This window comes from Myotis nattereri, assembly GCF_964212035.1.
Source record: "Myotis nattereri genome assembly, chromosome: 1".
NCBI classification, from domain to species: domain Eukaryota; kingdom Metazoa; phylum Chordata; class Mammalia; order Chiroptera; family Vespertilionidae; genus Myotis; species Myotis nattereri.
The window spans coordinates 132,644,405-132,667,301 of NC_138075.1; the positions used below are offsets into that span (position 1 = coordinate 132,644,405).

Below are 22,897 nucleotides of genomic sequence, written 5' to 3' on the forward strand. Positions count from 1 at the left end.
TAAACAATCCAATCAAAAAATGGGCAAAGGATCTAAATAAACACCTTTCAAAAGAGGACATTCAGAAAGCCAAGAGACATATGAAAACATGCTCAAAGTCACTAATCATCCGAGAGATGCAAATCAAAACAACAATGAAGTACCATCTCACACCTGTCAGATTGGCTATCATCAACAAATCAACAAACGACAAGTGCTGGAGAGGATGTGGAGAAAAAGGAACACTCGTGCGCTGCTGATGGGAATGCAGACTGGTGCAGCCACTATGGAAGACAGTATGGAGTTTCCTCAAAAAACTAAAAATGGAACTCACATTTGACCCTGTGATCCCACTTCTAGGAATATATCCCAAGAAACCAGAAACACCAATCAGAAAGGATATATGCACCCCTATGTTCATAGCAGCACAATTCACCATAGCTAAGATCTGGAAACAGCCTAAGTGCCCATCAGTAGATGACTGGATTAGAAAACTGTGGTACATCTACACGATGGAATACTATGCTGCTGTAAAAAAGAAGGAACTCTTACCATTTGCAACAGCATGGATGGAACTGGAGAGCATTATGCTAAGTGAAATAAGCCAGTCAATGAAGGAAAAATACCACATGACCTCACTCATTCATGGATAATAGAGACCATTATAAACTTATGAACAATAATAGATACAGAGGCAGAGCTGCCTCAAACAGATTGTCAAACTGCATCAGGAAGGCTGGAAAGGGTTGGGGGGGCAGGAGGGAGTGGGGTAAGAGATCAACCGAAGGACTTGTATGCATGAATATAAGCATAACCAATGGACATAAGACACTGGGCGGTAGGGGAGGAAGGGGGATTGTCAAGGGCGGGGGAAAAAAAAGGACACATATGTAATACCCTTTGTAGTACTTTAAGCAATAAAACTAAAAAAAAAAAAAAAAAAAAGAAAAAGAAAAAAGTTCAGTCATTTTGTTTTGCCCAGAAGACGAAATATTGAAGGATGGAGTAGATTCCCAGTAGGCTCCTTAGGTGCCCAAAACCCTCAGCAAAGTTGGGCACAATGTCCTACCAGCACCTAATCAAGTCCTTTCAGAGTTTTAGTTTTATTAATTCAACATAACGCAATGCTGGCTGTAGTAATGGTCGCTCAATTTAGACTTGGCTAAGTCACTTGAAATAATAACTACAAGTTATTAAAATAATGAAAATAGATTTTGTGTTTGTGGTTCTGCTCTCCTTAAATGGTTATTTGTGCTTTTACATTTCCCTCCTGGACCAGCCGCTGCAGAGATCGCTCTTTCTTTAAGCCCCTTGGCTTAAAGAAATGGAAAAAAGTCACCTCCCTCTGGCAACAGCATCATTCCTTGGAAGCCTTTGCTGAACTTCTGGTTCTCGTTCTGTATTTTTGCTGCTTTCACCATCCATGTTGCACAAGATAGATGGCATGCCTGTAACACCTTCTGTGAAGGGCCTCTCATGAGCTGCTCTGCAGTTACTGGAATACATAATTTTTATTTGACAGTTTTCAAATGCCTCCAAAAATTATCTGATGGGCATTGTTACCATGCCATCCTCAAGTAAGTCCAGCGAGATGGAGTCCAGTCCCTGGAGTGGTTTCCTCTCATTTCCTCCCCACTCTCTCTGCCTAAGCCTCCTTTAAAGTCCAGTTCCGAGCTCCCTCCTCTCTGCGTCATCACCTCGTGCTTTCTCACACCACAACATGGCGCCTAGAATACTGCATCACCCACAGCGCTGGGCAAGGCTGTGAGTTCTATTCTGGTTTGTGCCCAAGGTGATAGGATTGCCTTGACTATGTAGGGCTTATACCAAAAGGCCAGTTTAGAATTCAGTTATTTCTCATTAATTAATAGCTGTCATTAGGCGGATCCTAAAATATGTCTGTGATACTCGATTTAACCTTAACTTACTGAGCTCCTGTAAGATTCCCAACGCTATAATCAGTGCCTGGATCACAAAGTGAGTAGAAGACGGCTCCTACCTTCACAAAGCTCAGAGTCCCGGGGAGCATGTGGACACAGTCACAACCAGAAAAATATAATTTGATAAACTACTGCACTTGTGGTACGATAAAGGGCTTTAACATCAACTTTTCATTTAATTTTTAAAGAATGATCAAGATCTTGCTACATGAAGAAAAAAAACAGGCTACTCCTGATAAATGGAATGAGACAAGCACACCATTATGAAGTGTGTGAAGACTATCTAATCACTGTATCAAGGAAAGGGGACTTTAAAACTGTGTCCAGTTCGTGCTTGTAAGTTTGTTTTATGTTGTGTCACATTTTGAATACCACTATGGTTAGTATTTCTATAATACTGTTTTCTAAATATAAAGCAAGGTTTTCTTTAACCTATAAAATTATCCCTCAGAAACAAGGAAATCCTTATTACAGAACCTCAGAAAGTCTCTCAGAGTACAGGAAGTTTCTCTTATGTGTTTTGAAAAAGAAATGTGCCATTTGGAAAAGATATGTTAACCTCAAACAACCTCAATCAAAGATACTTTTTTAAAGAATTGGTAAAAAGAGAGTTAAACTTTTTTTTTACAAGGATAAAGTATTTTTTCCTGAGAATATGTCCTCAACATTACAAATGCTGGATGTTGGAAGTCTTTACAAACAAGGCTTCTAAAAATCATTGATCACCTTAAAAAATAAACACTACCTCATCTCCTTGTAGACAGGTGGGATGGGGGAATGCCCTAATGTTATCAGAGTTGGTACTTCACTTCAGAAAAGATTCCTAGTGAAAACATCATCGTGTGGATTCAAAGTATTATATATTAACAATGTAAATGGATATAAAGTTGATGTGTTAGATGACTCAAAAGTGATTTCATTAAAGATGAAAACTAGATGTCAAAATATATGTAAATTGAGTAAAATTGCTTTATGAAGTGTGAGAGTAGAAATCAATATTTCTAAATTAACATATTATCTCATAATTTTATACATGAATGCATAATTACATTTATAAGTAGCTGCCTAACTTTACAATCTGTAGCCCTAAAAATGTTGCATATAAAATATATAAAAATGTTGTAAATAAAATATCATAAAAATAGCAGATTACCTCATATTTTGGGTTCCCTAATTTTCAAGCAATTTTTATTGTATAGCGTTGTACCATATATGGAGAGCTGAATAAGTGTCACTGGTGGTCATTATTACAACAAATAGAGACTTCTGTTTTACAAAAAGGAAAGTCAACTAAGTGAGCATAAATTTAAATAAAAACAAAAATCTAAATCATGATTCTTAATTTCAGGCAAATTAAGTATTAAATAAAGCTGTGACACCCAACATGTTTCTGATCCCTTGTTTATAAAGAACAAACATAAAAATAACCAACCAAAAATAAAAGTTATTCTTCCCCTTCTGCATTATTTAATTTACATGAGGTCGGTCAGCCCAAAAGTTATAATGAAGCTAAAAATATAGATAGTTCTTTGTGTATATAATTTAAGAGCTTAAATATCTTTAATATTACAATGATGCAGAGAAAGAGGCATGAAATATTCCTGCTCAAACAGCATGGCTAGTGGTATATTAAAGATGTGTAAGGCAGGGTTCGGGATTCGGTTCTTCAAGGCGTGATGCCTTCTAGTTTGGCTTGCCTAACTTTATTTGAAAATACGGTCATGTACTTAATTTCAGAATACATACCTCTAAGTAGTCATGGGAGCAGTTTAGGTGATATTCCAATTCAAATTCCAAAAATGTGTAATTCACAGTGTTGCCAGTTGTTGCTTGGATGGTCCAGTTGCAACGCTGATTGTGAGAATAGGGATTTGGATAATGTATACTCTCTAGGATGCCATAGGTTCGATTCACAATCATCACGTTCTCACAGGCTGGGAAAAATAATCATGATTGTTAAGAACCACCATCAAATATGTCAAAATTACTCCAAGATGTGTGTGATATTGCCTTTAAAAACTCTAGTTTTAAAATGTATATGTATGTGTGTGTGTGTGTGTGTGTGTGTGTGTGTATACTTTGAATAATTATTAATTCCAATGGCTTAAATCTGAAAAGAAAGAAATATCAGTAGAGCTATCAGCTGTTAAAGTGTGTATACATTTTGTGGACACCCAGTATATTTGGTGTGGCATATTTATAGTGAAAAGGTCTTCATTTAGAACAAGGTAAAATATTGCTTAAGTGAATTCAGCAACTTGAAAGTGTCATGAAAACTGCCCATGTTAGAATGGACATCCAATTCCTGTGAATCCATGGAAAGCCAAATAGCTCAGCACTACTCAGAGATCCGTTTGTTTAGAGAAGTGTGTTAAACATTCTATGCTTCTGTTTTTCTAACTTTAACATTTGGAAAGGACAGAAATCTTGACCTTTAAATTCAACAGTTTAAAAACACAAAGTTCTATGTGAATGCTAAACATAAATAACAACATGGCTTTGTTGAATTCAAAAGTCAGCCTGTAGTTCATAACAAAGACTCTGTTATGCCTGTAGTTAGTCATCAGGAAGTACCAAAGGCCTACAGGGAATGCACAGGATTTGAAGAAAAATAAAAATCTTAAATGTTTAAAACAGTCTTCAATCCAATGGTGGCATTTTCTTCAGCTTAATTTTCAACAAGACTACACTAGGTACCTCTAGACTAGGTATGGCTTGTCCTGGAGTCAGAGCCAAATTCAGCCAAACTTAATGACTGAAGGCATATGCATGCCTTTTCTCAAGCCTTTCTTATATTATCTGTATGAAATGGAATACAAGAGAATGGCAAAATAAATGTTATATTGAAAGGGTTGTCTCTGAAGACTGTGGTTCATATATGCATTCCTACCACAATACAGCTTCCTGGCAGGTGGCTGGAACACCATTTATAAACTTTGGTTTGAAAAGTATACACTTGTGGCTGGCTCTTCAAAAACCTTCTTTTGCTAAAGCAGGGGGTATTCAAACTATTTGTCTTTGAATATTTTTAGGTAACACTTTTGTCCACACAGGATTTTCAAAGAATGATTTTGTGATTTCAGGTGCCTGCAAGAAATGACACCTATTAGGCAGACAGGTATCATGTGCCTCACTGACAACAAAACAGGGCAGAGGAAAATGTATTCATTAACCACATGGGCTGTTCTCGGTGCTCAAAAATTATACTATGTGCCAGCCTCAAATTTCAAATGGCAAATTATATGGAAAATCTCACTGGTTCCTCTGATTTTTACTTTTAAGGACGTAAGTGCACTAAATTACTTATTTAGTGTTCTGAAATGATGGGAGAGAATAAAATATCATAGAAATAAAAGGTGGCTGAGAAACAAATTAGGATAGCAATAACAAAACTGGAAATACGATTATATGCTCAACCAAACAGATATATCCCTGCTGGAATCTGGGAGGCCTTTTATGCTCTAATGATGAATTTCTGAGGAACAAAGCTATATATCATTAAACCTTATTATTCAAAACTAGAGTTCACTCTAACACCATATATAAGTGAGTGTGAATCCTCAAATTCATACAGAATCAAAGTTAAACATTAATCCTCTCAACTAATCGGAAGGGATATTGTATATTGATTATGATTTTGTGACTTTCGGTTCTATTTTTAGGTAATTGTGTCAAAATTATGGGTAAACATAGATTTAATGGGGGCAAGGGACTGTATTTTCAAAACACAAGTAGCCCTGACCGGTGTCACAATGGTTAGTGTCGGCCCACATACAAAGGGTTGCAGGTGCGATTCAGGTCAAGGGCACGTACATGTACCTGGGTTGCTGGTTTGATCCCCAGCCCCAGTTGCGGTGATTGTGAGAGAGGCACAATTGATGTGCCTCTCTCACACTCTCTCCTTCTCTCTCTCTCACTCTCTCTCTCTCTCCCCCCCCCTTTTTCCCTCTATCCCTCCCTCCCTCTTTCCATCCCTTCTATTTTCTCTAAAAATTAATGAAAAAAAAATCCTCAGGTGAGGATTAACAAAATATAAAACCATACAAGTAAAGTGTTTATTAAATAACATAAATTCAAGAAAACCTTGTTTGTTGAATGTTCATTTTAAAGCTAACTTTAGAAAGTATTTAATTCTAGAGCTAGAAGGGAGCTTTCACAATCACCGAATTTAATCTCCTTTCTTTAAGAGAAAAAAATCATGGAACCCAGAGAAGAAAAGTGACCTTCCCAGGCAGGACAAACCCCTGAGCCCCTGGATTTCTGTTCAATACTCGTTTAATCCCACCAGGTTGCCTCATGGGAAAGCAGATTTTAAAATGGCATCACTACAAAGACCATATTTTTCTCCAGTAAAGAATGTGCCTACTCCACGTGTGACTCACAAGGACCACAGTTTCCCTTAATAAAATTAATACCTTTTGAAATCCATGACCAAAAAAATGTGTTAGAAACACTATGTACAATGGAATAATGTCTAATTAGAGGATCTTAATGTTTAATACAAATAAAAACCGATTAGCTGTTAACCTGTTATACTGATCTTTAGCTGAATTGCAACTGTTTCAGCATATTAAATACTCCTCTAAGTTTCTATAGCTTACCACATGCTTTAGTCAGATGATAAATTTAATGCATAAGCATTTCTTCCCTAATAGACTTACATTTTTCTCAATAAGGAGATAAGATTTATTTTAATGGCTCGAACCAATGGCTTATACTTATTTCCGTTGGTTTCATTCATCAAAAGATTGAGACCTGCCCTGGCCAGGTTGTTTAGTTGGTTAGAGCGTCCTCCCATACACCGAAAGGTTGCTGCTTCGCTTGGGTCCCTGGTTGGGGCGAGTACAGGAAGCAGTTGATTGATATTTTTCTCTCATATAGATCTCTCTCTCTCTCTCTCTCTCTCTCTCTCTCTCTCTCTCTCTCTGTCTCTTTTCCTTTCTCTGAACATATTCTTGAATGGGGATTTAAAAATATATATATTGAAGATCCCTACGGGCATCTAGCAGCCAGTACACATACTTACTCTGGTGGTATTTGGCCAGGAAGCCACCTCCTTGTTGGCCTTCATCCGTCCTCAGTTTTAAAAACATGCTGTCTCCACTAGAACGAATTAGAGGCGGTTTCTCATCCCCACAAAGCTGAGTTAGCAGGTGAGAGCTGGTACCTGGACCATCATATACCTTTAATAAAACATTTTAAATGTCAAATGATTATGGCTATACACATTATATAAAGGTCTCTGTAAATCTCAAGAACTGGAAAAAGAATATATATATGACATAACAAAAGAATAACCCTGAATCAAAATATCTTTAAAATTATAGCTAATTATCTATAAACTTGGGCCATGAACTCTGGCCATTTCGCCATGGCAGTATATAGTTGTGTGTGAACCCAGGTTGAAATCTGAAGATTGAAAATAAAAGATTAATACTTATTTTGAGACCATAGCTGTTATCAGTAGTCTTCCTTGCTTTTTTAATTTTATAGTTTATAATTTATGACACTTTAATAAATTTTAAAATGTAGATTGTTTTTTAATGGAAAAGCCTGAATAGCTGGTTCTATAAAAAGTTATACCTGGAGGACTTCAATTATCCTCTCTAATTCACCAATAAAATCCTCTATATTATTATTTTGCACTACATATATAGAAAGTACATTGATAATAATTATGATAAATCTCATAACCCCTTTTAGTAGTCGTATATCTTAATAGTCCATATTTCATATATTTTAATATCTTAGTGTATATAGTTCATATTTAATGTATTTTAATACTTACATATATAAATATCAAGTCATTGAGTAATACATGCTATATTTAGAAGGCAAATCATTTTCATAAAATTTTCTTTTAATTTTTTATTTTGCTTAAAATGTTTATGTGGCTGTTTTGTTTAAATGTTCCCCTTTCTCAAATCTCAAAAATAAAAATAAATGCATTTATGTGTGTTGGGCAAGGAGGAAGCAGTGAATTATAAAACTGAAACTGTATACATACGGCCAGATAATCTAAAGTGCAGTTAGGATGATGCTCCAAGTGAAACTCTTCAAATTCCAGTTCAAATGGGCTGCCCTGGCTGGCTTTCAGCCACCAGTAGCATTCAGAGCTGTGGTAATAGGGCATCGGGTAGTTGGGAGATGTGAAGGTGCCAGTGGGAGTGGTGAGATTGCCTCCACAACCTACAGGAGAAAGAGATGGAATGATGCATAACTTTCTTTCTGGTCACATTGAATTTTCTTGTCTATATCAAACTGGTGCTACTATTACTCCCCTTTAAGCCAAAACAAAACAACTACATCACCAAAGAGTAGCTAGCCTAGAATCTTAATTCATGTCAATCAATGTACTTTCCTTTTCCTAACCAAGATGACCAGTTTGATTAAATATACCAGGGAATCAAACCATCTTTCCTAACTTTGTATTTCAAAAACAAAAGGCTGCTGTGAATTCAGAAGTACTTACAATGTTGAAGTTTATTACAAATTAGAGGCCCAGTGCACGAAATTCATGCACGGAAGCGGGGATGTGGGGGGGAGGGGGCGGGGGGAAGGCCCTCAGCCTGGCCTGCACCCTCTCACAATCTGGGACCCCTCGGGGGATGTCCGACTGCTGGTTTAGGCCCAATCCTGCAGGATCCCACAGGGATCGGGCCTAAACTGGCAGTTGGGCATCCCTCTTGCAATCCAGGACTGCTGGCTCCTAACTGCTCACCTGCCTGCCTGCCTGATCACCCCTAACCACTCTGTCTGCCTGCTTCATCACCCATAACCACTCACCTGCCTGCCTGATCGCCCCTAATCACTCTGCCTGCCTTCCTGATCGCCCCTAACTGCTCACCTGCCTGCCTGATTGCCTCTAACTGCCTCTGCCTCAGCCCCACACCACTGCAGCTTCATCCAGAAGGACATCTGGAAGGTCATTTGGCTGTCCAGTCTAATTAGCATATTACGCTTTTATTATTATAGATCAGCGGTTCTCAACCTGTGGGTCGCAACCCCTTTGGCAGTCGAACAACCCTTTCACAGGGGTCGCCTAACACCATCCTGCATATCAGATATTTATATTATGATTCATAACAGTAGCAACATTACAGTTATGAAAATAATTTTATGGTTGGGTCACAATATGAGGAACTGTATTTAAAGGGCCAAAAGGTTGAGAACCACTGTTTATAGATAGTAATCACAAGACACAGATGGAAAAATATGGATAAGAGTATGGCAATACAAGAACCAAGAAACCAACCCAATTGGACTCACCAATAAAAGATGGTTCTTTGATCTTTACCTGTTAATGATCCATCCCAGTAAGCTGAGAATCCAGAACTTGAAGAAACGATGTCACTCTTAAATTTCAACCATAATTTATTACTGTGAGAGATGATTCTTGGAGGTGTAGTTGAGCCACAGTATTTTCCCAGGAGTGGTGACGTTTCATAGCCTCCATCTCTGTGACAAAATGCAGATGTAAACATTCATCAGGTTATTGATAATATTACTGAATAAACATTTAACATATTTGAACTTTCAGATTGCAAGCACATTAATTTATGTCAATCAATGTTTCTCAAAAATACTCTAAAAACATCATTTTAAGTTTTCAATTTATCAAATAGTACTTGAATAATTTAATAAAGAATAACCATCAGTTATGGTTGGCATAACATTTTATATAATCAATGGCCAACTGAAAAAAAGCGTTTAGTCTTCTTCTCAAATAAAGTGTCTGGCAAATGTCAGAGAGCACCAGACAGAGAACTCATAATTATTAAAAGTATAAGCAAATGTTGCTTAATTTTACGGAGAAGCCTTAAATGTTTTTCTTCTAAATAATGTTTTTCCTATGAAAATTTTCAAATTTTACTATATCATATTTGACTTATATAGCAATATGTTTTAATTAAATTTTATTTTCCCCATCACCATTTACCCCCCTGTACCCTCTGCCACCTCCACCCACCCCTCACTGCTGCCCCCGCAATCATCACACTGTTGTCCATGTCAATGAGTTAGTTTCCTTTTTTCCTTTTTGTACCATATGATTTCACTCATATGTGGAATCTAATGAACAACTGAACTAACTAGCAAATTTTTAAAAATAATTCTTTCCTCAATAACTTTTGGGTTCTTAACTCTGTAGTTTATAGTCTGTAGTGGTGTTTGTTGTTGTTTTTTTCCCCATTGTTAATCCTCACCAGAGGATATTTTTCCATTGATTTTTAGAGAAAGTTGAAGGGAGGGGGAGAGACAGAGAGAGAGAGACACATTGATTGGTTGCCTCCCTCAGGCGCTCCAACCAGGGCCAGGGATTGAGTTTGCAACCGAAGCAGGTGCCCTTGACCAGAATCAAACCCAGGGCCCTTCAGTCCTTGGCCAATGCTCTATCCACTGAGTCAAACCAGCTGGGGCTGTAGCTCTTTTGGACCTGGAGAGTATAATGCTAAGCGTAATAAGCCAGTTAGGGAAAGAGAAGTATCACATGATCTCATTCATGTGTGTAATCTAATGAACAAAATAAACTTGAACAAAATAGATCCAGAGACATAGAAGCATGGAACAGACTGATGAATTTCAGAGGGAAGGCAGGCGTGAGAGTGGGTGGGGTGGGGAGAGATTAACCGGAGAAGTTATATGCATATATGCATAGCCCTTGGACACAGATAATAGTGTGGTAAAGACCTGGGAGGTGTGGGTGCGGGGTGGAGAGGGTCAATGGGGAAAACAACAACAAAGGGAACATCTGTAATACTTTCCACAATAAAGATGAATTTTTTAAAAATATGATTCACTCAATATAAAAGTTCAATGGTTAACTGTTATAAATTAAGACAATTATGTTATTTTAGCATGATACAGTACAAGTATGACTTTTTTAGTACCTTACTTTATATCATAGCATAAAATTTACCATAAAATAGAATAAGATTCTAGGCTTTTGAAATGCCAATAAAATATTTAAAACTGATGCATGCCAAATTGATAAGCCAAATTTAACTCAATTAAGCTAACTTACCTTTACTATAAATATAACTTTTTAAACACATTTTATCAAATAATTAAAGAAAAAATGCCATGCACTGAAATTGACAAGACTAGACTTATTACTTAACACAAAAAAACTTTGTGAAAACCTTAAGATAAGGTTGCTATCTTAGCATCATTTTGTGATCTAATTAGACTAAATGGACACTGAACAGCCTAAAATGTAAACTAATTTTATATAAAGTAGATATGCAACAATAATTAGTATCTAATTTCAGAGTGGAAGTACATTTGTTTACTCTGCCCAAATAAAATCTGGAGTTTATTTTCAAATACTTTCAATAAAAGAATCACTTCAAAATAATTGGAATCTTATGCAATTCTCTGTTTTTCTTCTGGTAAGTCAGGCTCCAAATGAAAAACATTATGGCTTATAAGAAAGAGAACTGCAAGGAGTTTTATAGAGAAAATCTATATATTTTCCTTAACCTTTCCAGGAAAGATTGTGAATAAAAATAATGAAAAGCATTATGATAAAACAAAGGTGCTTACTTAATTTCCACAAAATCTGCTAGACATTTTCCACCAAGTTCCTCCTCCAAGGAGAAGTTCGTGAAATGCAATGCAATCTGGTGGCTGGTTCCCACTGTGATCCTATAAATGCACTGCCAGTTGTTGGGGTAATTATTGGGGAAGTTTGGAGAAGTAAGTGTACCAGATTCTTCTGTATAGTCTTTCAAGCATACTGTGAAAAGAAATAGACCACGAGAGAGAAAATAAAAAATATTATGCTACGTTTCACTCATAAGACATTCAGTAATACACACTTGATTAATTTGTGCCAATGTACTTGATTTTTAATAGGCTGTTTTGGAAAGTTCAAAGAGTAATTTCATTTCAAAATGAAGTTTTGAATTTGATGGCAAAACAATTTTTAGTAGTAAACCTAAGCTAAGTAGTGTAAATTTGTTATATATTTCAAAAGGAAACTAATGTTTATGTTCTTGGGGGTGTTGTAATGTTTCTAATTCAGGCAAATTACCATGAACATTATGAATGAAACTCAACTACAGAAATCATAGAGGGGGCTGAGAAATAATTTAGTTCTGTTCTCTTTTTCACAAGCTTCATTTCGAATGGTTTCAACCAAAGCTTGCACTTATGAGAAATGACAAAGCAGGTACCTCAGTCATAAGAGTGAAGACTAGGAGATGAGACTCAGACCAGAGTGACCATGAGTCAATGCCCAGCTCAAATGCTGATAAGCTGTGCAACCTTGGGCAAGTTACTTCACCTCTCTGAGCCTCATCTCTAAAACAGAGATGGTAACTACCTTTGAGTACACATTTAAGGCTTAGAGACAATGCAATTAAAGGCCTTGGCACATGGTATGTGCTCAATAAATGGTAGTAATCATCATTGGGTTTCAAAATAGACCAGAAAGGTATCAGAAAAACAGAGCACAAATTACGGGGAATAAATTAGATCACACAAAACATTTAGGTAATACTTGGACAATTTTATGTCCTAAACAAATATTAACTGTTCTACTTTAAGAGTTTTAACTTTAGCTCTAACCAGTTTGGCTCAGTGGATAGAGCGTCAGCCTGTGGACTGAAGGGTCCCAGGTTCAATTCCTGTCAAGGGCATGTACCTTGGTTGCTGGCACATGCCTAGTAGGGGGTGTACAGGAGGCAGCTGATCGATGTTTCTAACTCTCTATCCCTCTCCCTTCCTCTCTGTAAAAAATCAATAAAATATATTTTAGAAAGAGTTTTAACTTTACCTTTTCAGACTTTCAGACTCCATATTTACCAACCAACCCACTCAACCTCTTCTGCTCTCCAAATCTGAGATATTTTCCAAAGAAAATCTGGTTTCAGTGCATTTTAATGTATATTCAATTAAACCCAGTAATAACATAAATCCAGGGTCCAGGAGTAGACACAGATCTACTGAAATGTTTTGGGGGACAATGCACTATTCTACTTAATCATGAGTAAAAAAAGAAAATGAGGATGTTTAGGTATGCTATTTCCCTGGTCACTGTTGTGTAATCATACTCAGAGTAACAGAGGAACCACTGATATTGAGAGCAGAGAGACATATATCAAATATTATAGGCTCTACTACCTCCGTATAGCCCTCAGAGTACCAGGCATTCACCAAATATCTGGTTTACTTGGTTTGAAGCAGTAAGCAATCAAGGCTTTACTGTATTGAAGGAATCAACAGTGATATTTAGCTTCAAAGATGAATATCATATACTTTTCTATATATTTGTATCATCTGCTAGGACAGTACTTGAAGGAGGAAAAAGAGGAAGGAAGGGAGGGAGGAAAAAGACAGGGAGAAGGCAGGCGAGGGAGGGAGAGGGATCAGGGAAAGAGAAGTGGGAGAGAGGTGGGAGATTAAGTATTTCAGACCCAGTAATAAGTATTACTAAGATAAAAATTCATGGATCCCATGGACATTAAGTAAAGGCTATGACCCTGAGCTGGCAGAACTGAGACTCATTGACCACCCCGACATTCAGGTAGCTTCAGTCAGTAAATCAAATATCTAGAGCAAATTATCTGTTCATGTCATTTGTACTTAAAGAGATAATGTTCCTTGCTTACCCACTCTACTCCCAGAATGGAAATGCAATCCCATTGACTATTTCTAATGTAACTTGCAATTATTCTGAAGAAGAAAGGTATATGTAATCAGGTTCCCATGTAAAGAAATTTAATTTAATGAAATTTTGAGAAGTAATGATGAGTAATTTTCCTGTACTTTGTCCAGATATAAGTCATTATTGCTACATAATGGTGGTTGTTTGTTAATCCCTGCTGAAATTTTGATATAGATATTAATCTTATTTTATCTTACTGGCACAAAGGTAAACACAGTCCCTGATGTATTCAAATGATCTTTACACTTCACTTTGTCTAAAATGTTTTATCTAACAACTTCCCCCTTTCCCCAAACATACCCTTTAACCAATAAACTCTTACTTATCATTTAAGGTCAAATTCAAATATCACTTCCTCTGTGAAGCCTTTCCTAATCAAGTAGAATTCATTTCCTTTTGCTCAATAAAACTTTATGCAAATGGTAATTTGAGTCCTAAACCTATTATATTGTGACTGTTTTTATGTGAACATATTTCCTCTACTAGGCCTTCAAATATGAATAGGGATTTATTAACCATTATTAATTTTCACTTATACTACTGGCCAAGATCACATATAGTAAATATCTATTAAAATCACCCTATATAATAAAAGCCTAATATGCTAAGTGTCCGACCATTTGACCAGTCGCTATCATGCACACTGACCACCAGGGGGAAGATTCCCCAATCAGTACGGTAGCTTGCTGCTGGGGTCCGGCTGATTGCAACTGGATGAGACGGGCAGGACATTCCCTGGAGCCCTCCTGCAGTCCCTCCCCAGTCCCGATCATGCACTGGTGAGGTCCTTTGGCCTGGCCTGCACCCTCTCACAATCAGGGACCCCTCAAGGGATATCCACAGGACAGGACAAGGGACCCTACCAGTGCATAAATCTATGCACTGGGACTCTAGTATTACATAATGTATTGAAAACTAAGAAGGGTAGGATAACTATCTAATCTCCCAACATATTACCCCCTCCATTTTCTCATCTCATTTTTCCTTTCCTTCCTATCCTCTCTCCTGAGTAAGATGATATTCTTTAACATTTTATAATGTCTATTAATTCTAAATTACAGAAATTGTTTGCTTCCAGCCCTGATGAGTAACTGGTACTAAACTAGTCCCTCTCCATTGCAACGATAATAATAGTGCAATTCTATCTACCTGCCCTCTTCTTTATGCAATTTTAGTTCTATCATTTAATTATATTTATATTATAAACTCTAACTTACTATTATTTTTGCTTTCAATCATTAGTTGTCTTTTAAAGAAATAATGAGAGTAAAAAGCAGTCTACATATTTATCCAGTTATTTATCATTTCTGGCATTCTTCATTCCTTCTTGTAAATATATATTTCTCTTTGGTATAACTTCCCTTTGACATAATGGACTTGCTAATATTTCTTGGAGTATAGGTACTCTAGTAGTAAGTTCTCTCAGCTTCTGTTTGTCTATAGATATCTTTTTTGCATTCTCATTTTGAAAACATTTTTCCTGAATATTTAAATGTTTTTCCTCTCACAACTTTTAATATTGCATTCCATTTTCTTTTTAGCTCCATTTTTTTAATTAGAAACCAGCTGTCATTGATATCATGGTTTCCCTGTGTACAATGTGTCCTTTTTCTCTTTATTTCCCAGATATTTGTGAAGTGGATAGAGGAGTGTGTGAAATATAAAGTGTCAGGTATGAAGTAGAAGGTGTGAAGTGTGAAGTTGTAGCATATTAACTCTAAGCAGACTTACTGATTAGTTAAGAACGAATATTGTTAGCCTTTGAGAAAATACACCAAAAAATTAGGTATCATTGAAAAGCCAATGAGGAAAAAAGAATGGAATTCCAAAAATGAAAGTAGCAACAGAAGATGAAGGACATCTATGAAACGCAAATCTATATCACTCTTCTGTAGTAAAGGACTAAATGCTTTCCTCACAAGACTATGAACAAGGCCAATATGTCCAATCTCATCCTTTCTAGCCAGCATTGTACAGAAGGCACTAGTCACTGCAGTAAGGCAAAAGAGAGAGGCAGACAGACAGGGAGATATTGAAAAGGAAAATATAAAACTGTCCTTATTCACAGATATGATCAACTGTGAGAATATACTAAGGAATCTAGAAAAAATTTACTAGAACTAACAAATGAGTTTAACAAGAAACAGAATACAAGATAAGAATCTTTTAAAAAAAATAAAGCTTGAACAACTAAACACCATTTGCTAAGCAAGCAAACAAACTTGGATACAAAACTCACATGATATGGAAAAATTAACTCAAAGTGGATTATAAACATAAATGTACAAAATCAAACCACAAAATTTGTAGAAGAATGCACAGAGGAAAATCTTCACAGCTTTAATAGATACACATCTCTTAGCCAAAATACAAAAACACGAACCATAACAGAAGAAAAGGATATATTAGACTTCTGCTCTTCAAACGATACCATTAAGAAAAATAAAATGCTAGCTGTACATACTAGGAGAAAATATTTGCAATACATTTATCCAACAAAGGACATACTTGTATCCAGAATATGTACCATACAATAAGACAAATAATACTAACATAAATGAACAAAATGATTTTAATTGTACACCTCACAAAACAAGATATATGAATTGTGAATATATGAAAAGGTACTCAGCGCTATTAATCACCAGAGACATGCAAATTAAAACAACACTGAGGCACCACTACACAACTACTGGAGGCTAAAAATGAAAAGACTGACAATACCAAGGGCTGGCAAAGATGAGGAGAAAGTGGAATTCTCATTCATTGTAGGTGGGAATATAAATTGATACAACCACTTCATTAAAAATGTCTAGCAGTTCCTCATAAAATCCTATATAATAAAGAGCTAATATGCTAATTAGACCAGACGGCAGGACGAACTTCCAGGATGATCTTCCTGGATGATCTTCCAGAATAACCAGTGGGTGGGGGACAGGGCGGCGAGGCATAGGACTGCAAGGGCCAAGCCCCTTGCACGAATTTTGTGCATCGATCCTCTAGTTAAACATAATATTACCATATGACCCAGAAATTCTATTCTTAGGTATTGCCCCAAGAGAAAGGATAACACAAGCCCACAAAATAACTTGTATATCAATGTTCACAGCAGCCTATTTCATAGTAGCTAAAAACTAGAAATAACCCCACTGTCCAAATAATCAAGTTTTGATATATCCATACAAAGGCTTTTTCATTAATAAAAAGAAAGCCCTAGCTGATTTGGTTCAGTGAATAAAGCGCTGGCTTGAGGACTGAAGGTTCCTGGATTCAATTCTGCTCAAGGACACATGCCCAGGTTGCAGGCTTGATCCCAGTAGGGGGCGTGCAGGAGGCAGCCAATCAATGATTCTCATCATTGATGTTTCTATCTCTTTTTCCCTTTCCCTTCCTCTATGAAATCAATAAAATATATTTTTTAAAAATAAAGCAAAAGAAAAAACTAGTTATAAATATAACCACATAAACAAATTATAGGAGCATTATGCTTAATGAAGAAGCCAAAGATAAAAGGGTGCATTCTGTGTGTTCACACTCATACCTGCCTTTGAATAGGCAGAACTAATCAATAGTGATAATAATCAGGTCTTCAGTTGTTGAGATGGAATCTATGGAGGGATTGATCAAGGAAACACTAGAATATTTTCTTGGATGATAAAAGTACTATATATTTTGAATGGAGTAGTGATTACATGGATATACACATTTTTAAAACTCCAGATGAATTTTACTTACTAAATTACTAACAATAATTGCAATATAAGCCGTAACTGGTTTGGCTCAGTGGATAGAGCATTGGCCTGCAGACTGAAAGGTCCCAGGTTCGATTCCGGTCAAGGGCATGTACCTTGGTTGTGGGCACATCCCCAGTAGGGGGTGTGCAGGAGGCAGCTGATCAGTGTTTCTCTCTCATCGATGTTTCTAACGCTCTATCCCTCTCCCTTCCTCTCTGTAAAAAGTCAATAAGATATATTTTTTAAAAAATCTATGTTAAGGCCCTGGCCAGGTGGCTCAGTTGGTTGGAAGTTTGTCTCTTACACCAAAAGGCTGGTCAGGGACATACCCAGGTTGTGGGTTTGATCCCCAGTTGAGGGCATGTACAAGAGGCAACTGATCCATTATTTTTCTCTCTTTCTCTTCCTCTCTCTCTAAAATCAATAAAACCATATCCTGGGGTGAGGATTTTAAAAAAAATCTATGCTATGTTAAAAGTTTAAAATTTCTGTGCAAAAACAAGTTGGTTCTCTAAAGAAAATCCAATAAACAATTCAGATATCAAATAAATAATCAATAAAATTATTGATTATTTATTTTATTGATTATTTATTTGCTATAAATATTAACAAGAATGTTTAATATTAAAATCTGATTGTAGTTTTATCAGTTTCCCATACCCAACTTTATAGGGAAAAGAACAATAGCTCTCTGAACTTACTGTGTCTACTTCTTGAAAGGCTAGTAACTCCTCTTATCTAACACTGAAGTCTGTATACAGTGTTCATGTTTTCTTCCCTTAACAGAATAAATGACTCTTTTTAGAATAATATTAATACAGAGAAATACTAATGCTAGGCTTTTGTTTCATCTTATGCTTTGTAATAAGCACAAATAAGCAAAATTGAATGTATTCCCACAATCATCTTGTTGGCATAATTCTTACTACATCAATACAAAATGCAAACATAAAAGTGCTTCTTGTTTATAACTTATGTTGGCAAAGGAATGCTCATTTCCAATGGCTCTTCACCTTTTGTGATAGTCTAGTAACGTTTACAAAGAGATGAAAAAGAAAAGTATATTTCTCCCATTCACTACTAGCATATTCAACTGAGCTGCGATGGAAAAGGATATCTCTGAAGATCAAAAACAACTATTGGCAGGCCTCACAGATCTTTCTTTCTGACCAACCTCAAAAAAAAAAATGTCAAGAAAGAAAAGAGAATATATACAAATTTCCCTGGTGGACCATTACAAAACACAAAGCTGTATCTTTCTAAAAATCATGATGTATCTTTGTCTCCACTAAGCATTTTCAAAAAGTTTTAGTAACAGCATTCAACTCATTATGAAAGGGGAAAATCCAAAACATGGATAATCCCTCCAACCCACAAAGCAGTGATGATATCAGCCCCATACAATTTGGGGGACAGGAATAGAATAAAGGGATCTGAGAATGAATCTTTTAGGAAGACCCTAGATTATGGGTAACTGCTCCACCATCTCCCTTCCTCGCCTTATGCAATAACATGATTATTGAATTATGTGATTATTGAATTACATTAGGGATCAATCTATAAGTGGTGCTTTCTCTTCTTTTTTCTAATGTTTTAATTTATTTCAGAGAGGAAGGGAGAAGGAGAGAGAGAAAGAAACATCAATGATGAGAGAGAATCACTGATTGTCTGCCTCCTGCACGCGCCCTACTGGGGATTGAGCCTGCAACCTGGGCATGTGCCCTTGACCAGAATCGAACCTAGAGCCCTTCAGTCCGCAGGCGGACACTCTATGCACTGAGCCAAACTGGCCAGGGCAAGTGGTGCTTTCTGAAATCACTCATGAGACGTTTGTGTCTGCATGAATCCATTTGACCTCCGATTTTCTAGATATGTGTTAAATAATAGTCAAACCAGGAACCATCATCAGCTTCTATTGGCATCTTTGGCTTAACATTCTTCAAAGTGAAGCCTTGAGGGAAGATAAAATTACAGGTTCAATTGCTCCCTCTAGGAAAGAAGAAGCCTCCCTAATCAAAATCTAACATTTTGCTCTACAATTCGCTGTTCAGCAGTCACAGAATTCGCTTTTGATTCTCCCTCACAGGTGACCAATGCAGATGGATGTGAATGTAAGCTAACTCACTACAGCCCCTAGTGTAATAAACTGCACGTGGACATCAGTCATTCTATTTTACACCTGGCACAGTTGTGTTTCACAGCTACTGTGTAATTTTCCCATAGAATGTCTCCTTTTATTGTCCCCAACTACGTGAGAGAGCCAGTTATTATAACTCCACTTTTTAGAGAGGTATGGATGAGGGAGCTTCTGAGACTCCCAGAGGTTAAGTTTTAAAATCACTTAGTTTCGACAAACCAAAGATAAAAATTCAAAGCCAAGTCCTCCCTTTCCAAAACCTGTACTATTTAATAATCCTTGGTTTCTCTGTACAGGAAATGCCAATTCAGGAATGAGAATGAGTAGAAGATTAGGAATATTACTATTAGATGTTTTCTTTTTGTCCCCCCACAAGAAAAATTGTTGATTTTATTGGTATTACAGTGGTTTTAGTACAAGCTAAATACAACACAGTTGTTAATCAATCATCTATCCTTCAAAGATGGATTGTATATAATATCTTCCTTGCCCAGTTGGCATGGCCCAGTGGTTGATAGTCAACCTATGAACCAGGAGGTCACGGTTTAATTCCCAGTCAGGCCATGTGCCCAGGTTGCGGGCTCAGTCCCCAGTAGGGGGTGTGCAGGAGGCAGCTGATGAATGATTCTCTCATGATTGATGTTTTTATCTCTCCCTCTCCCTTCCTCTCTGAAATCAATAAAAATATGTTAAAAATATCTTCTTTAAAAAGTTCTAAGGACTCCATATATAAATGCAAAAATTTGTACTTGTCAACAATCATATCAAATGTTGAGCTACTGACTGAGAGTAAAAAGCACGATTTCTGATTTTAAAATTAAGTATCTACAGGCAAAAGTATGCAATTTCCCACGTCTCCTATCTTTGTATTCTGTGCAAAGTCCCAAGGCAACGATTGGTTTTGGCTTTCTGAATTACCTGTGTGGCTAACTTATCTCAGGCCTTTAGTGTTTTTTCCTAGTAGATCCTTAGTCTTTGGGAGGAGGCCTATGAGTAGATTTCCAGGAATTAGATTATAAAGGGCTGGTTTTGAATAAGAATTTCCACTGTAAAATTCTGTAAGTTTTCCATTGGCATACCATAGCTCTTTGTAGCTGGAGGAGGTTCATTTTTTGCGTTTTCCAACCACTCCTTAAACACTTTTCTGCAATTTCTGTTTTTTTCCTGTAATTCAGCTTGATGTTGTTTCTCTTTTTCCTTTTCTTTCTTCTACTCACATTCTTTGGCATTTTTCCCTTAACCATTCTTTTTCTTTTGCTTTTTCTTACAAACAATCTTTCTCCAGTCCTTTTGCTGCTTTTTCCTCCATTTCATTAATTTTTTGTTCACTTTCTTTTCTGTTTATTCTTTTTCTCAACCCAGTCTTTGTGCTTTTCTTCAGCAATTATCTTTCTTTATTCACATTCTGCCTTTTATTTTCTTTTTTTCTGATTTAATTCCTCTAGAGCAGCGGTTCTCAACTTGTGGGTCTCGACTCCTTTGGCGGTTGAACGGCCCTTTCACAGGGGTCGCCTAAGACCATCCTGCATATCAGATATTTACATTACGATTCATAAGAGTAGCAACATTACAGTTATGAAGTAGCAACAAAAATACTTTTATGGTTGGGTCACAACATGAGGAACTGTATTTAAAGGGCCAGAAGGCTGAGAACCAATGGTCTAGAGCTTCCTGTTGCAGTCACGTTTTTTTTCTTTGCCAACAAACCACACTTCCCCTGGCATCAGGCTGCTCGCTGGTAAGTGCACCTGTTTCTGCTCTTCTTGGTTATCTTTGGATTCAACCACACTGGCGCACCCCTGTCACCCCATTCCTCCCAGGCTCCCCCTTGGCCACTGAGATGTGGGCATCTTCGTCCACTCATTCTTCATTCTCCCCGTCACCATCACCATCGTTGTCAAACAGGAAGCTCTAATGGCGAAGGGGAGACAACAGGTTCGTGGAGGAATTGCTGCCGCCCAGCCACAGAGATGGAGATGGGGAGCACACGGCCACCCTCTCCAGCCCCTGTCCTCCCGCGTCTGCCATGAGGGCGGAGCAGGAGCCCCAAGGAAGGCCGAGACCTGGCCCTACACCCAGGGTGTCAGAAGGAGCCAAACAGCCCGCCACCTCCCCACCGCCTTCACTGGGCCCAAGTGCAAACCCACGGAGCAGGGGCAGGGCACAGTTAGATGTTTTCTTCAGCATTTCCATTCTAGGACTAAGAAATTAAATAATAAATATGCCTGAGCTGGGAAGTGCCAGGACACCCATATACACAAAAGTATGAGAAAATACTGACCAATAAGGAAATAAATCTTTAAAAGATTAATGGACTGACTAACACCCTTCGAGAGGGAAAAATATCTGAATATCTCACAGCAGAAAACACAGAATTCAAGAAGCAGAGAGGATTCTGATTTGCCCAAAGCATTTTAGTATCGAAGCCAAGACAAGAACCAAGACTTCTGACTTGTTTTCAGCCTTCTTTGACCCTGTCATGGAAAGTACTTTCCACCGTGAGCAGTTACAATCCTGTCCACAATTACATCCCAGTTGTAATTATATACTGCAATTTATGTGTTAAGATTGACTTTCGGAGTCTCTGGGGAACTCCAAACTTCCATTACAATAACTTAAATTGCTTGGTGAAAACCCACTCTAGACCTATTTGAATTTGAATTAGAATTTCTGGGGGGAACCCTAATACCTGAATGTGTAATAAGAAAATCCCACCCTAAGTTTTTTATGAACAATAGAGTTTGGGAAAACTGCTCTATGGGATTTAACTTTTAAAATAGAATCAGGCCTTGACAGGTGTGGCTCAGTTGGTTAGAGCATTGCCCTATGCACTGGTCAGGGCACATACCTAAGTTTCAGGTTGAATTCCCAGTGGAGGTAGGGGTGCATACAGAGTCAACCTATTGTTTCTCTCCCCCTGCCTTCCTCTCTCTAAAATCAATAAACATTTCTTCTAGTGAGGATTTAAAAAATTATATGCCTAAGCGACCATCTGACTGTTCGACCATCTGACTAATACCTATGATGTGCAATGACCACCAGGGAGCAGTCGCTCAATGCAGGAGCTGCCAAGCTGCGATGACTTGGCAGATGCAGTTCTCAGGTGACGCACCCAGAACCAGAGAGGAAAGAGCCCGATTCCAGGTTGTGTCATCCAAGAATGGCCCTCTGGCAATCTGGGACCCTCAGGGGATGTCAGAGAGCTGGTTTCAGCCCAATCCCACAAGCCAGGCCAAGGGACCCACCTGCAGGAGGGACCCCACTCACGTCACAGATGACCTTCGAGCCGCGGTTCCACCCCAGGTGCAGCCGGCGGGGGAGAGACTGCGGGAGGTTGGCTCCAGGGTGTGGCTGGCCCTTCTTACCCAGTCCCACCTGGCCTGCCACCTTCTAATTAATTTCCTTTCAATGTGCACGAATCCATGCACCGGGGCACTAG

General features: G+C 37.6%; 1 protein-coding gene and 1 pseudogene across 2 annotated transcripts in view; both read right to left on the bottom strand.

Annotated features, from left to right (window-relative positions):
• The window catches only part of CUBN (cubilin), a gene marked incomplete at its 5' end in the record, with an annotated part of 286,558 nt that overhangs the window by 208,708 nt on the left and 54,953 nt on the right, over window positions 1-22,897 (bottom strand). Inside the window, 5 exons of the mRNA XM_081091329.1 lie at window positions 3,666-3,853; window positions 6,946-7,102; window positions 7,927-8,108; window positions 9,217-9,377; window positions 11,463-11,655. Coding sequence (XP_080947455.1) covers window positions 3,666-3,853; window positions 6,946-7,102; window positions 7,927-8,108; window positions 9,217-9,377; window positions 11,463-11,655 — 881 coding nt within the window. The remainder of the gene's footprint in view (window positions 1-3,665; window positions 3,854-6,945; window positions 7,103-7,926; window positions 8,109-9,216; window positions 9,378-11,462; window positions 11,656-22,897) is intronic.
• Window positions 20,390-21,486, bottom strand: LOC308529257 (coiled-coil domain-containing protein 34-like; annotated as a pseudogene). The gene is made up of 2 exons: window positions 21,143-21,486; window positions 20,390-20,932 (listed from the first exon to the last, which is right to left on the bottom strand). The product of its transcript is annotated as a coiled-coil domain-containing protein 34-like (transcript).